This window comes from Brachycentrus maculatus, unplaced genomic scaffold, assembly GCF_059751285.1.
Source record: "Brachycentrus maculatus isolate JH-2025_06_01 unplaced genomic scaffold, ASM5975128v1 h1tg000386l, whole genome shotgun sequence".
Lineage (NCBI taxonomy): Eukaryota > Metazoa > Arthropoda > Insecta > Trichoptera > Brachycentridae > Brachycentrus > Brachycentrus maculatus.
In genome coordinates this window covers 1,147,695-1,164,800 of record NW_028281135.1, presented here as the reverse complement: position 1 = coordinate 1,164,800, position 17,106 = coordinate 1,147,695, and the positions used below count along the sequence as shown (strand labels likewise).

Here is a 17,106-nt window from a genome sequence, read left to right as displayed (position 1 = left end):
TTTAACAATTTTACATTTAAATAAAACTTTTTCATTAATTGAATCGGCAGTCACTTTGTGGACTTTGTTTTTTTCCATCATTATTTTTACTTGGCAAATACCACTATTTAAAAAAAATCTATAATCGCAAAAATTCACAGCAAGAATCCTTGATTCTTGACAATGACATATCGCTCACTTCTTTCAACAACGTCATACATATATCAAAAAATTTGATTTTTTAGGAGATCGTTTTTATAGTTTAAAAATATAATAAAATGTATTAAAATAAATATCAAGCCACTTATTGAACTTTTTACTGTGCAACATATTTTTTTAGGTAAAAACCTTAATGTTTTTTTTTCTCTATTTGAAAAATATTTAGTATTTAAAAAAAAATGAGACAATACCTTTTCTTCAAAATTCAAAAACAACACTTTCTGCCCTGTAACGGGTAAATATGAAGTTAAAACTATGCCGCTTTTGCTGGGATATAGTAAATTTTCTGGGCATTCCGAAAACATGCACAACTGAAAATTGGCAATTTTTGATATATATTTCGTTGTTGAAAGGAGTGAGCGATATATATACAAGAATAACGTAGAAATTCTTAAAATTAACATAGAAATTGTAAAAATGAAATAAGTAAAATTTAAATTAAAAATAATGATGATCAAATTGAACTATTTGTTCAATGTGGTGATCCAAATGGAAGCCAAAAGGTTCTATACCGGATCCGGGAACAAGGCAGGAGAGTCCAGAGCCCTGTTTACTAAGGATGAAGAAAGGTTACTATAGCATTTGTAGGTTGGTAACGGATATCACTTCAAATAAAACACAGCTATGTTCTACCATAATTTATTCCTATTAATGACATGTGTAATTCTAGAATATTCCATTTATCTAGAAATATTATACGTTTAGAGAGAATACAGACATTTATCATTATTATGGATTGTAAATTGGTATTTAAAACTATATAATAAAAACACTTATAATACAACATAATGTTACATTTCAATATAAACAAAGTAGGTTAAAGTTTATTCATTTAACCTGACCAGTAGCGAGTTTGCTGACAATACTTTTTATTACGATAAATATTTCCTCATATACATTCCTAGATGTTTTTTTAATATCAAAATATGTGATTAATAGATTTATATTATCCACTGACACTTCGTGATGGAATTGCATTTTTAATATATTATTAGATTAAAACCAATATTTTTAGCTTTTCCACTTTTTTTATTTGACCAGCGACCGGGTTTCGTCATTACCGACATCATCAGACTGGTGGGAGGCTATACAAATTGTTATGTTGTATATAAAACAAGGCAGGAGTTGATAACCATGATTTGATATAATTTTATTGAGAAATTAATTTAATTTGAGTGAATTTAAGTATTGTATGATATTAAAAATATTTTTTTTATAAAGGTTTTTTTTTTGTATTGAGAGCACGTTATATATATTATAAAAAAATATTTTTAATATCATACAATACTTAAATTCACTCAAATTAAATTAATTTCTCAATAAAATTATATCAAATCATGGTTATCAACTCCTGCCTTGTTTTATATATAACATAACAATTTGTATAGCCTCCCACCAGTCTGATGATGTCGGTAACGACGAAACCCGGTCGCTGGTCAAATAAAAAAAGTGGAAAAGCTTAAAATATTGGTTTTAATCTAATGATATATTAAATATGTGATTATATAATTGAGATAGGGCGCTTGTCCACTACACGGAATTTTACTGTCTGGCACGTCAGTTAGCGTTTTAAAACGACGATTGGCATGGATGTCCTTTTGTCCATCCTTTTTCGGATCGGAGCTCTTGATCGGTGCGTGAATACGTTGCGCGTAAATTCGATCACACTAAACTGTCGTAGTCGATTTAATTTTTCAAAACCGGACTGCCGGACGGTAAAATTCCGGGTAGTGGACAAGCGCCCTTAGGTTTTAGGTTGTAAAATGAAAAATCATAAGTTAGGGCACCAAATATTAACACACTTAGGACGGAAACGTGTTCACGCACTGATCAAGAGCACCAATCCGAAGAAAGATGGACAAAAGCACAAGCCAATCATCGTTTTATCACGCTAACTGAGGTGCCGGACGGTGAAATTCCGTGTAGTGCACAAACGTCCTTACAGTGTAAACTGTCTTATTCTGTATGTGTGTTTAGAGTACGGATTGTAAAAAAGTTTTAAAAATATATTAGTAGTTTGTGATGAAATGTAATGATGGATGTAATAAACAAAGAAACAAAAAAAATTGCTGTTTTATTTATTAACCGCCCTACCTATACAAACATACAAATGTACGTGTTACGTCTTATCCACTTTAAAAATAGGGGAAAACATGTATTTTTGTTGTTGTTGACATTCCCTACTCTCCTAGTCTCACAAAATTCTGAAACTCAGTGAATTTCTGTTATATAAATTAACTTAAATTATCTGCAAAGCTATTTGAGACTAGTTTCTCAACTTTCTTATTCAATTAAAAAAAAATATATCATAATAATAATAAATTCAATAACATAAAATCACGATAAGTGCTTGAAAAATAACTGACTGGTTGTGGTTCCGTGGTTAGTGTAGCGGACTCTTGAGTCAGAGTTTCTGGGTTCGAACCCACTCTACCACAATTTGATACCTATTTTTGATAACGAGTTGCTTAGGCGAAAATAGTACAAAATTAAAATATTTGTGCATATAATAAAAAAAAAAAACAAGAAAATTCAAATAAATTATTTTCTTTTTACTGTAAAACATAATGTGGTAATAGTTAGCAAGTAAATAAGAACTGTAAAAATAAAAATATAACTTGATTTTAAATAATAATAATAAAAATATCTTCATCTATGTTAAGATGTCAGTATAAATAACTAACAAGTGGACAAACCCAGATTTGTGAACAAAGATTTGGACACACTCAACATATTGTGAATCTATGTTAAAATTACATAAACTACATATGTATACCATTTCTATCCAGACATTATGTTACTAACATTTTCTGAGCTACCAGGAAAACATAAAAATGTAAGGAAAATAACGCGAGTATGACGATGCATTATTTCTGGATTCCGACTCTAACGATCAATCTAGGTGTACCATTTGCGCAGTATCCTGTGTTGTTTTAAATGGATATTTAGAGGATGGTTTAAATAATAATGGACAACCATCCGAGGATCAAACAAGTCCCTCCGATGGGGGCTAATCTCTGTGATGTTTTCTGTCCGGTGAAGGCGTGGTAGTAACACGCGCCGCAGAATAGGACGGTGCCCAACGTCAAAAGGGAACCACTCTGGAAATGAAATAAATAAAGCGTTTTATTGTTCATTCTATCAGATACTGGAATACTCCTCTATGGATGATATATCAATATAGATGCTTCTTCTCAGTTGATACTCATATCGCTCACTCCTTTCAAGAACGTCATAAATCAAAAAACTCGATTTTTCAGGAGAACGTTTTTAAAGTTTAAAAATACATATAATACAATATATTAAAAATAAATATCAAGCCACTTACTGAACTTTTTATTGTGCAACAGATCTTTTAAAGTAAAACCTGAAGGTTTTTTCTCCATTTGAAAAATATTTAGTTTATTTAAAAAAATAATTAAACGATACCTTTTCTTCAAAATGCAAAAACAACACTTTCTGCCCTGTGGCGGGTAAATATTAAGTTAAAAATATGCCACTTCTGCTGGGATATAGTAAATTTTCTGGACATTCCGAAAACATGCCCAACTGAAAATTGACGAATTTTAATTTATGACGTTCTTGAAAGGAGTGAGCGATATATGTAATACAGTATTTTGCAAAGTATGTGCCGCAGCACACTGGTGTACCGTGGTGATTAGTTGGCGTGCCGCGGAAAGTCATTTTTATTTTTTATTTGTTCGGGAATTGTACAGCTTTACATTTAAAAAAAGTATATAATAAACAATAGTTACATTAACAATAATAAACATTACATTACATTAAAAAAAAATTTTACATTAATAAAAATAAAGCCAATTAAACAATTCCACATTTATGTTATAACTATTAAAAACATTAAGAGATAAAAAAAGGGTATGGTATAAAAAAACAGATTTTGCAGGAAGGAGAAAAAAATAAATTAAAAAAATAGATTTTCCACTTACCGATAAATGAGCAAGAAGAATTCATGGGGAGAAAAACTGATCGGAAATTAAAAATAAAATTTTCCGAAACAGATCTAGCACATTTTTGGCTGCATATAAAAAATGAATATTCACTGTTTTTAAAGCGTGCTATTGCAATTCTTTTACGATTTGCCACAAATTACTTGTGCGAATTGGGATTTTCATCTCTAAATGCTTTTAAAAAAAAGAGAACGCCTGTGGAGGATCAACGAAGAGATGAGAGCAGCCTTATCAACAATTGCTCAAAATTTTGATCAATTGTGCTCAGTTAAGCAGGCTTAGGTTTTGCATTAAACGTAATTTTAATAATTAATCAATATTAATATATATATATATATATATATATATATATATATATATAGGGTCCGCCATCTAAAGTTTTTTTTTTCAACTAGTGCTTATTTCGTGAATGGTAACACTTAGCTCATGTCTGATTTGACAGATAATTAGTTTTATCCTTCCGCTGAGCGAATATGGTTGTGTATACGCTTGAACAACGCTGGGAAATATTGCGACATTACTTTGAAAATCAAGGGTCCGCCAAATAACTTTTTTTTTTTGAAAATGCTATAAAAAACATCGAGTGTAGCTTCGGCTGTGTGGCACGTAGCGCCGTCCTGTTGAAACCAAATGTTGCCAATATCCTCCTCTTCAATTTTTGTGAACAAAAATCCGTTCAACATATTTTATTGGTGCGGATTTTGGTCCAGAGGCATAATTGGGCCATTTTTCTTTGAAAATGAGCAAGGAGTGGCCGTTACAGTCAATGGCGATCGTTATCGGGCCATGTTGAACGGATTTTTGTTCACAAAAATTGAAGAGGAGGATATTGGCAACATTTGGTTTCAACAGGACGGCGCTACGTGCCACACAGCCGAAGCTACACTCGATGTTTTTTATAGCATTTTCAAAAAAAAAAAGTTATTTGGCGGACCCTTTATATATATATATATATATATATATATATATATATATATATAAAACCCTTATCCGCACCCCAATGGTGCATAGGGCACTGCTTCATATGAACGCAGTGTTATCTTGATCGTTTACACATGAAGGAAATGTGATCAGCCCTCCGCTTCAGGTACCAGTCCAGGGTGATATTGAATAAATATTATTGTGAAAAAATCACTTATATTTATTAAATAAACATTGTTTTTATCATTGGTGTACCTCTTAAGGTGGAGATTGACCGGAGCATTTCGTCGTAACATAACGTAACATCGCTCGCGGTGAGCATCACCGAGCATCCGACTATGGATGGAGTGCTCGGCTAGCTGTACTGACTGTCTGAATGCTCGCATCATATCGTGTTACGTTATGACGAAATGCCCATGAACAGAAAAAGTTTGCAGAACACTGCTCTATATATATGCTCTGTATATATCGGTATATCATCCGTAGGGTGAAAAATGCAGTGTCTGATGAAGAGAATGAATAAATAATATTTTAAAAATCTTAATAATAAACAGGTTAAATTAGAAGTGTCCAAAATTAAAATGTAATTTTAGGTTCTCACTTCTATACAATATATCGTTGGTATACTAGCAAAAAAAGGTTAACTCTAAAATCCCTGTTTGAATAATCCCTGTTATTTAAAGCTTTTAGCCTGAATAACAAACCCGCTATTAAACTTAATGTTGAATTGTCTTTTAAAACCACATATATCGCTCACTCCTTTCAAGAACGTCATAAATCAAAAATTGTCAATTATCAGTTGTGCTTGTTTTCGGAATGTCCAGAAAATGTAATATATCCCAGCAAAAGAGGGATATTTTTAACTTAATATTTACCCCCTACAGGGCAGAAAGTGTTGTTTTTGCATTTTGAAGAAAATGTATTGTTTAATTATTTTTTTTTAATAACTAAATATTTTTCAAATGGAGAAAAAACCTTCAGGTTTTACCTAAAAATGTCTGTTGCACAGTAAAAAGATCAATAAGCGGCTTGACATTTATTTTTGATAAATTTTATTATATTTTTAAACTTTAAAAACGTTCTCCTGACAAATCAAGTTTTTTGATTTATGACGTTCTTGAAAGGAGTGAGCGATATATGACATTTCAAAATACCTAGTGTATTTTGCCAGTTTATGGAACGATGAAAACTTTATAATATACATCATTAAGCCAAAATTGAATATTTTCGAGTTAACGTTTTTTATACCCGCGATATGAGAACTAATTCTCAATTACTCTCACATGTGTCCAATTGGGGAAAGCTATAGGCTTCACTAATTCTCAACTGATGGCGAATCAGCTAATATCCACATCTGTCGAAATTACAACTAACATACAAAAGGAATCCTATAACATTGCATGAATGGATCTATTAAATTTTTTATGAAATACGGATATAAAACCACTTAATGCTTGTTTTTTTCTTCACAAAAACAGAACTGAGAATGTCAGGTTATATTATTTTTTTATTTAAAGAGTTCAAATAATTTAAAGGTCGTCCAGTCCAAAAAAAAACAAAATGGAAGCAATAAAAAATGTAAAAAAAAACAATGAAAATGGTAACATTTTGAGTTTGTAGAAATAATTGTTCACAAAATCTGGATTATCTCCAATTTTTAAAAATTTTTTTTTTAACCCTTATCCGCACCCCAATGGTGCATAGGGCACTGCATCATATAAACGCAGTGTTATCTTGATCGTAAACACATGAAGGAAAGGTGATCAGCCCTCCGCTTCAGGTACCAGTCCAGGGTAATATTGAATAAATATTAGATAGAAAAAATCACTTATATTTATTTGACCCCCCCCTGGGAATCGAACCCGGGACCTCCAGAACGGTAGCCGAGCGTGCTGACCATTACACTACGGAGGCGTACAAATCTCCAATTACAGGAGTTATTTTCATATTATTTTTTGACATCTCATCAAAGATGAAGAACAATATGGAAGTCTGGGCATTTACAGGGCTGACGACCGTCAAAGGTTGGTTTAAGTGATCTCTTTACACACGTGTAACATTCATCAATTCTACTGATTATTGACAACCACACTACTCAAATTCTTGGAAGTTCTGTATATATGAACCAATTTTGGACACACTCAAAATGTTGTTAATAAATTATGTGGTCAAATTATAAGCTTAAATAATAAAAATGAAAATGATATTATCTGGCGTTTCTCATGTGTGTGATTATAATCGGACCTCACACACTGATATAAGAGTTTCTGCTCAGTAAAAAGCTTCTTTTCATCTCACCAATAGATATATCTAGTGATTCAATAACAATGTTTCTAATGGTAAAATGGTAAAATGTAGTCATTTAATAATAGGCAAAATAAAGAGTCAATGACGTGTGGGCAGAAGACAGATCTCCTGGCTCCGGAATATACGAGATTGGACGGGGATCAGGACCGTCGAGGCGCTGTTTAGAGCTGCCCAAGACAAGAACAACTTGACCTGACAAAATACAAATAGAAGAAGATAAATTAGTCTTACCACCATGGGTTTCCTAGACAGGGGCACCGCAAGTATGGCGAGGCTGTGAATAAAGTGGAATCTATTGGCAGTCTCGTAGATCCTCTTGAGGTCGGCGCTCTGGCCCTCGGGGTAGGTCCGGTGGGCCCCGTAGGCCCCCAGAACGACGGCGGAGGCGCCCAGCAGCCCCCCCAGGCGCACCCAGGGGCCGCCTTCCTGCGCCAGCTGCCACAGCGGCTTCTGCATCACGACTACGGTCGGAGGGGGAGAGAGGTCGCCCTTAGGACGAATGAGACCCTGGAATCGAAGATTTAAATGTCCTGTAAATGTATTGCCATTCCAGCTCCGTAGTGTAATGGTCAGCATGCTCGGCTACCGTACAGGAGGTCTCGGGTTCGATTCCCATGGGGAGGTCAAATAAATATGTGATTTTTTCACTCTAGAGATTATTTAATATTACTGGACTGGTACCTAGAGCGCAGGGCTAATCACCTTTCCTTCATGTGTTAACGATCAAGATGAACTGCTTTTAAATATGATGCAGTGCCTTATGCAGATAAAGTTTAGAAGAAGGAATATTACAATATTTTACGGACTATAAGATGCATTTTTTTCTTCAAAAAATTGCAGCTGTCACTCAAAATTAATATAAAAATGTCAAGTGTTTGATTTAAAATACCCGCCAGTCTTAAAAATGGCCATATATTCGATGCCGCGACCTATGCAAAGTTCAAATGATGATTTTCAGGGATTTTAAAGGTCAGTTTGGTTTTATAAACTAAGAAAACCAGCGGAAAGTAAACCAAAACAAAATTTTACAAAAATCCCTACATCTGATAGATCTGATCACTAATGAACTTTTGTCTTCTCGTTCTTTCATTTAAGGATACTAATAGGGTATGAAAAGAAGGCAGATATTACGTTTATAACAAACACATCAACTACTCGGAACAAACTATGTATAAAAAATCAATTCGAAAATGTTACCTTTCGACCCATCCATCAAAGAATAATCAGGTGTGATAAGAAAATAGATATAATTAGAGAATTATTGTTGTCAACGAAAATTATTTTACGAACTCATTGACTCTAAAGGTCTAGATCAGGCATGTCAAACTCGCGGCCGTATGTTTTTGCGGCCCGTGGTTATATTTGTAATTTTTTTAAATTCTTCATTGAAATTTTTTTTTTGTACGGAACATATCGCTCCTTTCAAGAACGTCACAAATCAAAAAACTTGATTTTTCAGGAGAACGTTTTTAAAGTTTAAAAATATAACACAATGAATTAAAAATAAATATCAAGCCAGTTATTGAACTTTTCACAGTGCAACAGATTTTTTTAGGTTAAACCTGAAGGTTTTTTCACCATTTGAAAAATATTTAGTTTGTTTAAAAAAATAATTAAACAATACCTTTTCTTCAAAATGCAAAAACAACATTTTCTGCCTTGTAGCAGGTAAATATTAAGTTAAAAATATGCCTCATTTTCTGGGATATAGTACATTTTCTGGGCATTCCGAAAACATGCACAACTGAAAATTGACAATTTTCGATTTATGAAAGGAGTGAGCGATATGATATTCTTTTACAAAATCATTAATCATTACCTCATATGACTGTCTTTGATGATAAATTATTCACTTAAAGTTAGTTTAGATAAAAATGAAAAAGAGATTTTTGCGTTTTTCGATGTGGCCCTCCAGCATACCCAAAATACCTTATGCGGCCCTTGGTGCCTTTTGAGTTTGACACCTCTGGTCTAGATACACATGCTCATTACTAGCACATGAGCAAGCCATTATTGAACAAATGCTACATAGTAGCGTGTGTATACATAATTTCCTAGAAATGAGCGTGCTCAAAAATCAAATGTCATTTGATTTTTGGGCATGTTACTTGCAGCGCAGGTTGAATTGGAGGGGAGGTGTTTTGAGCAAGTGTGAACAGGTTTCCTCCTGAGTATGCTAGTATCAATCAGTTGTTCGTAGTAGGTGTGCGACTTTGCTCCAAAATGTCTCGCTGGGCAGATGAGAAAACATTCAAATTTGTAAATTTATGATTTAATTTTAAATGCGTCTGTAATCCGTGATCGCCCCTGTACAGTGGTGTGCACAGAGAATTAATTAGGGCAGGCAGTAGAGGTAGGAAGTAAGATAAGCTAGGTACTACTTACTAGGGTTGGCAGTAGATGTAGGAAGTAAGGTAAGCTAGTACTACTTAGTAAGGTAGGGTAAGTACTAGTTGAGTTTTTCAATTCAATTTAATTTATTCAATAAAAAAATAATATATAAATAACAAACAATATTCAAGGCGTATATATTAAAAGTAAAAGTAAGCAAGAAGACTTAAAGGTGTAGAAGAATCCCGCTTCGGAAAACTCCTTCGGACACATGGAACAGATCAATATCCAATGTGATATTGTTCAACATAGCGGTAGCTCTTCCTACAGGCATAACCATTGGCAGGTTGGTCCTGTGTATAGGAATGTGAAACAATCTATGCCGACGCTGTCTTAGGTAACTATCGGGAACATACAGACCAATGCTCCGGATAATTTCAGGATTATCGATCATACCGCGCAACAATCGATAAAAATGCGTAATCAAATACACATTCCTTCTAGTCTCTAAACTATTGTAGCCATGCATACCCTGGAGAAACTGGGTCGGGTAGAGCCAAGGATAATAGCCGTACTCTCTCATGTAGAGATACCTCAAAAACTTCTTTTGGACTTTCTCTACCATAAAAGAGTACTTAAGCTTGTGTGGCCCCCAGATCATCGAGCTACTCTCGAGTCTACTTCGCACCAAGGAGTTATAAAGAGTTTTAGCACCCGGGTATTTTCGAAAACCCTGGCAGTACGCAGAACAAATCCTAGCATTTTCAATGCATTACCGCTGACTGCCTCTATGTGATCGTGAAATGTCAGGGTGCTCACAAATCTAACAAAATTTTTGTATGTCACGCGGGTAAGTTAGGATAGACACTGCTTTTCTGCCTATATGGAATGCACACCCCCGTCCCTATATAAAAACAATATAGCGAGAAATAATGCAAATCTAGATTTGATAGCCAATATAATCATTTATGAAATGTAGTTTTGTGAAAAAATTGCATTGCAAGTAAAGAATGATTTTGATCAGTTCTGTGCGAAGGACCGCTTGGTTTTCCATTTTTCACTACACTGAGCCGACAGAGAGCTGGCTAGTAAATGTCATGCATGTTGGGGGATTTGATTTGAGCATGCTTAAAACTAGGATGCTTATTTCAAGCAAATGTATATAGGCTAGAGCAGTAGTTCTTAATAGTGTTGAAGGTACCGAATCGCACCGGTTTCAGATGCGCGTTCACTGAACCCTTAATTGGAAAAACAATGTTGCTAGATTGATATATTCCTTTCAAATAATATACTAGATCTATTGGATAAATGAATACATCGTTCTTTGTATAATTTTTCATAATATTTTATATATTCCTTTCAAATAATCAAACATCTTTAATCCTTTCAAACATCTATTGAATAAATGAATATATTATACGTCATATCTTTTTTCATAATATTGTACAATAAGTTGGGTGTCGGAGACTGACTCACCGAACCCCTGGGGGGTTAACCTTTTAACCGCGTTAACTTTGTTCCTAAGAGACGCCCGTTGGCGGCGGTATTTCGCCGTTTTTTAAATGATTACTTTTATCATGTATTTAGTTAAGAAACGATTTATTTTCCTAAACAAATACGTTCAATGGGATTTATTGTGCGTTTTTAGTACTCTATAATACACGTGTCATATTATTCTTGAAAAGAACCACTAGGCTAGAGAGCATGCCTATAAGCATGCTCACTAGTAGCATGTGTATCTGTACCTCAATTATTAATTTATTTACTAATTTTTATATTTATTTATTTTTCAAAACATATTACATAAGTCATATATATAATATTCTGATGCGTAATTTCTATTTCTCATTTTGGGACATGGGATTAAGGTTAACAAGACTGGAACACAAATAATAAAGTTTTATTTAAAACAACCAAAACTAATACATGGCAAAATATAAAAACAATAAACAGGTATAATAAATAGGCATAAGAAGCATATTTAAAATAAATAAATGAGAAAAACATAAGGTAAGAAGTATATTTAAAATAAACAAATGAGAAAATATAACAAATGAGAAAATATAAAAAACATAAGATTAAACATTAGATTCGTAAGATTCGCGAAATGGGTATTCATGGTGATCTTCTTAGATGGCTCATTTCTTATGTTGAAAATAGAAGCCAAGCGGTAGCGGTTCTAGGATTTACTTCTAATTACATTATGATTCCTTCTGGGGTTCCCCAAGGATCCCACCTGGGCCCATTATTATTTTTAATATACATAAACGATATTAACAAATATATCAATCAAAATTTTCTCATGTTTGCTGACGATACCAAGTTATTTATACGAGTCAAGTTTATAGACGATTGTTCCATGTTGCAAAACGATCTCGATAATCTAGTGTCTTATTGTAATCTTAATCAGCTTTTTCTAAATGTTAATAAATGTTTTAGCATTACGTTCACAAGAAAAAAAAATAAAATTATGTTTGATTATGAAATTAACAATAGTCGGCTGACCAGGAAAACTGAATTAAGAGACCTCGGCATCATAATGGACGAGAAACTTTTGTTTTCTTCACATATTGAAGCCTGCGTTAATAAGGCCTACAGAAACTTAGGTTTTATTTTTCGAACCACTAAACCATTTAAAAATACATCATCTCTTGTAACTTTATATAACGCTTATGTTCGTAGTCACCTAGAATTCGCCTCAGTCGTTTGGAACCCTCAGTACGCTATATATATAGCTCAACTTGATCGTATTCAAAATAAATTTCTAAAAATGTTGGATGGTAAGCTTCATTTAAGATTCAACTCTTACGAAGAATCTTTAGCCTTCCATAAATTATCTTCACTTAGTAAACGTAGGAATATATCAGATTTATGTTTTTTGTATAAAGTTATAAATAATATGACTGAGAGCCCCTATCTTCTTGCGCAGATACCTTTTCACTGTCCAATTAGAATCAATAGGCATAGTCATACCTTTTATAATCCAGCACCAACAAAGAACTATTCGAAAAATTCCTTTATTTATCGAAGTTGTGGGAAATTTAATGAATGTTGTACACACCTTGATATGTTCTACTCCAATCATTCAAAATTTAAAGCTAAATTGTTCGAAATCTTATAAACCTAAAAAAGTAATTCTATTCCCTGTCCTTTCCTTTTCTTCTTTTCCTATCACTGCCATCTCGTTTTCTCTTTATCCCATCCTTGTCTCATGTCTCTTCCTTTATATAGACCTCTCTTATGTATAGTTGTGAAGAACTATAATTGGTACTCATGATTTTATTTTTTGTATTCTGTATGTATCATATATTGTAACTGTTGTTCTTCCTTCCAATAAAATAAAATAAAATAAAATAAGGTAAAAACAAAATAAGAAAATATGACTAAACACTACATATATTATATATCTTTCCATAAAGTATTTTTTCAGATCATTTATTTTGGATCCCCGAATGGGTTCTATTTTATATATGTCAGGCAGCTGGTTCATTTGGATATGGGCAATATATGTTTTCTCTTTATCCCATCCCATCCTTGTCTCTTCCTATATATAGACCTCTCTTATGTATAGTTGTGAAGAACTGTAATTGGAACTCATGATTTTATTTTTTGTATTCTTATTTATCATATATTGTAACTGTTGTTCTTCCTTCCAATAAAATTAAAAAAAATATTTTAAGGACCTTACTCCAAATTTAGTAGTGTTTATCAAATTTAGTAGGCTCCATATGTATTTTGTTATGTCCTTGTGTATTATGATTATGAATTTCTTTGTTAAAAATTGGTATGGTGTTGCTGTGAGTCATTTAAACATTATTTGAAAGATTGTATTTGTAATCTCATAAGTTCGTAGAACGTCAACAGGTATTATGTTAGTGCTCAAATAAATGTCTTTTACATGAGTGGTGTACGGTAGATGAAATGTATTTCTAATAGCTCTATTTTGTATAACTTGTAGTTTGGAAGTTCTCTTCTTTGTTGTGGAACCCCAGATACAGCAAAGGTATGACAAACACAAAGTTAATTAGTTTTCTAAAATTATTTTCTATTATTAAAGGAATAACCTGTAAAGCCTCTACTTTTAGAGGCTAGTCTGCAGGTAGGATAGTAAGGATAGGGAAGGTAAATGTGAAAAATACATCACAAATACCCAGACCAATTGCAAATAAATCTTTCTTGAATTTAACTTGCACTTGGCGGGAATGGACCCTGCGACGCCAATTTCGCAGACGAGTGTCTGCCCAATTACTCCACAGCGCCTATTAATCGACTCATCTCTACCCCTTTCTGAGACCCATCCTTAACAAATTCGACACAATTTATTTCGAAGCCAACCGAATATTCAGCTTAATACTACCATTTTATCAGCTTACCTAAAACACGATGATGAATTAATGTATGTATCAATTTGAAATCAAACACAGATTTTTTGAGTCTACTGAGTTGTATTTTATTAATAAAAACACATAAAAACCGTACCTACATCCCCCATTAGCTACTGTTGTCTCCCATGAATTATTGCTGCACATGTTAAAACTGTCACTTAGAATTGTATAGCTACATAAGGACCATAGTCCATTTGATCTTCATATTCATTTGATAATGCCCTAACAAGGCGAAACAATCGTCACAATATTAATTTTTTGTGTTTTTGTTAATAAAATACAACTTTGTAGACTAAAAAATCTGTGTTTGATTTAAAATTAATACATAAATAAAAATGGAGTTCCACAAGTTAAAAGCCAAATCATTATGAATGAATTAATATATGCTCATTTAAAAATTCCCGTATCGCCATTTTTATTTCATATTAAAAAGAAATAGGGCAATTAGTAAAATATATTATTATTATAAACCGGCGACAACGCAACGATATTTCACGATTGATGCAATATAACGCAATAGCGACGAAATTATAGGTTATGAGAATCGATAAAATGTTGGAATTATGTACGAATACTACATTTTAAGGAGAGAATAACTTCATATTTTAAGATTTACCCGTTTTATATCATTTAAAGTAAATATTGAAATACTTACAGTACTTTTAAGCAGCTTTCCGACCTCCGTTGACACGGGATTGTAAAAAAGTATATAGTTAACGGTATCTCCTAGGTTGCCCATTACGATATTATGATTATGCAACAAACCGGTACGTAAGATTACTGAAAACAGTGATTTTATACGTTTTTTTGCTCAATTGGAAGAGGGAAAATCGCGACAGTTGTCAAAACTGTCAATGAAAATACGTTGTTAACATTGCCATAAGAAAAAAAAACAAAAAACATTTTTGTAATGAATTGGGTAGGTATTTCAGTGTTTTATTTTCTTCACTGTTTTGCAAAAGTCTGTCAAAGCAGAAGAAGAAGAATCAAGATGCATTACAAATAATGCCTAATTTTAAGATTTTTATTTTTTATTATAAAAAAGGGAAATATTTTTTATTTTTATTATTTGCAAAAATACTTCTATTTATACTATATGTTTCTGTGAGCTTAAGTGGCTCATTATTAGAAATAGGTATCAATTTTTTGTAGAGTGGGTTCGAACCAAGAAACTCTGACTCAAGAGTCCGCGACACTAACCACGAGACCGCAACCCGACATTTATTTATTTTAATCTTCAACCATCTTCAATCAATTTGTATACAATTTATTATTATTTTCGATATATTTTAATATTTTGTTATTTTATAAATCTATAGTTGTTTAAAAAATGTGGCTAAATATTGCATCCAATGCTTAGTCGTGCCGGAATAAAATTATTATTATTATATTACATAATATGAAATATTAATGTGAAGATGTTATTGATATATCAAAATAAATTTTTAAACAGTGTATAAAGTGATCACTTAAACTGGCGACTAACTGCAATGATTTCCATCTTTGTTGATACATTAATACAATTTTGGTAACTCCAAGTAATTTACAACAATATATTTTATATTTAATTTATTTCATAACAATTATTCATAAGAGTAATTAAAGTAACATACATTATCAACTTATGTTTACATTTAAATATTTATGATAATATCACACATTCAAATATTATGCAGATAAATTGAAAACTGTTTAAAGAAACAAATAAAAGTGAGAGCTCATTTTATTTTATCTAAACATTGGTTTTATTTTATTTTATCTAAACATGTCCGCCTCCGTAGTGTAATGGTCAGCACGTTCGGCTACCGTTCTGGAGGTCTCTATATAGGAGGAGATATAAGTGATTTTTTTCACTCTAATATTTATTCAATATTACCCTGGACTAATACCTGAAGCGGAGGGCTGATCACCTTTCCTTCGTGTTAACGATCAAGATAACAATGTGTTTATATATTGCAGTGCTCTATGCACCATTGGGATGCGGATAAGGGTTTAAAAAAAAACCTTGGTTAAAACATAATCATTTTAAACTGTGGTGAATTTACACATACCTTAACTTTATAGAGATGACTTGTTTATATTTACTTACAAATAGACTTTTATTTTGGGACTGGAATAAAATACAAAGTTTTATTTAATCAAATTAAACAATCACACACACAAAAACAAAATTGTACAAAATCCTAAAGAATATTAATACAAAAATTCATAAACTTCAACATTTTTAAACAATATAAATTTATAAAAATATAAATAATGATACACCCATCATTAACAATATGACAATGATTTAATTCTCCTCCCTACTATTGTCCATGTTCCCACTGATACAAAATAAGGAACAGCTCCTACCCCCTCTTTTTGCTTCAACGTCCCAAGGGAACAGCTCTAAAATTTAGACTTAGATTCACATACCGTGTTTGATAATGATGCGGAATGCTTCGAAACACGTGTGACAATAAATTTTGATCAATAGTGGTGTTTACCAAGTAAAATTTAAATTGAAAATGGATATGTATCATGTGTTGAGTTGGTTTGGGCATGCGAATCGAGTGAGTGATGAGAGAATAGTAAAACAAATTTATGAGGCGAACGTAGGTGAAAACAGAGCAGAAGAAAACTGAGGAAAATTTTGTACGATCAAGTATTTCAAATACTCGAATATGACCGGGTCAGAAGTCGGAATAATCGGGGGGTATGCATGAGAAAATGCATGAATGTGGAAAAGGCGAAGATTGTTTGCAAAGACAGATTGGTGTGGCGTTCTATTCTCTCTGTCTACAACCAGCGGGGAAGCGGGGTTGTTTGTCACACTATTAAACTAATAGTTAATTAGTTTAATAGTGTGACAAAGTGTACTAATTTATGTATTAATTTGAAATCAAACACAGATTTTTTGAGTCTACTAAGTTGTATTTTACTAACAAAAACACATAAAAAATTAATATTGCGACAATTGTTTCGCCTTGTTAGGGCATTATCAAACGAATGTCCTA

At 32.6% G+C, this 17,106-nt stretch overlaps 1 protein-coding gene across 1 annotated transcript; it reads right to left on the bottom strand.

Moving 5' to 3' along the window:
• Positions 1 to 1,985: 1,985 nt before the first annotated feature.
• On the bottom strand, positions 1,986 to 14,975 carry LOC148303133 (transmembrane protein 256 homolog). The gene is made up of 3 exons (XM_088270456.1): positions 14,766 to 14,975; positions 7,626 to 7,901; positions 1,986 to 3,299 (listed from the first exon to the last, which is right to left on the bottom strand). The coding sequence occupies exons 1-3, from the start codon at positions 14,847 to 14,849 to the stop codon at positions 3,156 to 3,158; spliced, it is 504 nt and encodes a 167-aa protein (XP_088126582.1). The 5' UTR covers positions 14,850 to 14,975; the 3' UTR covers positions 1,986 to 3,155.
• Between the last annotated feature and the right edge of the window lie 2,131 nt (positions 14,976 to 17,106).

Bases quoted from the DNA above. Each gene is read 5' to 3' on its own strand.
- LOC148303133 (XM_088270456.1), bottom strand. From the start codon at position 14,849: ATGGGCAACCTAGGAGATACCGTTAACTATATACTTTTTTACAATCCC. The intron at 7,902-14,765 runs GTAAGTATTTCA...CTTCGATTCCAG, and splicing joins GAAAGCTGCTTAAAAGTACT to GGTCTCATTCGTCCTAAGGG. The intron at 3,300-7,625 runs GTAAGACTAATT...TTTCATTTCCAG, and splicing joins TGTCTAGGAAACCCATGGTG to AGTGGTTCCCTTTTGACGTT.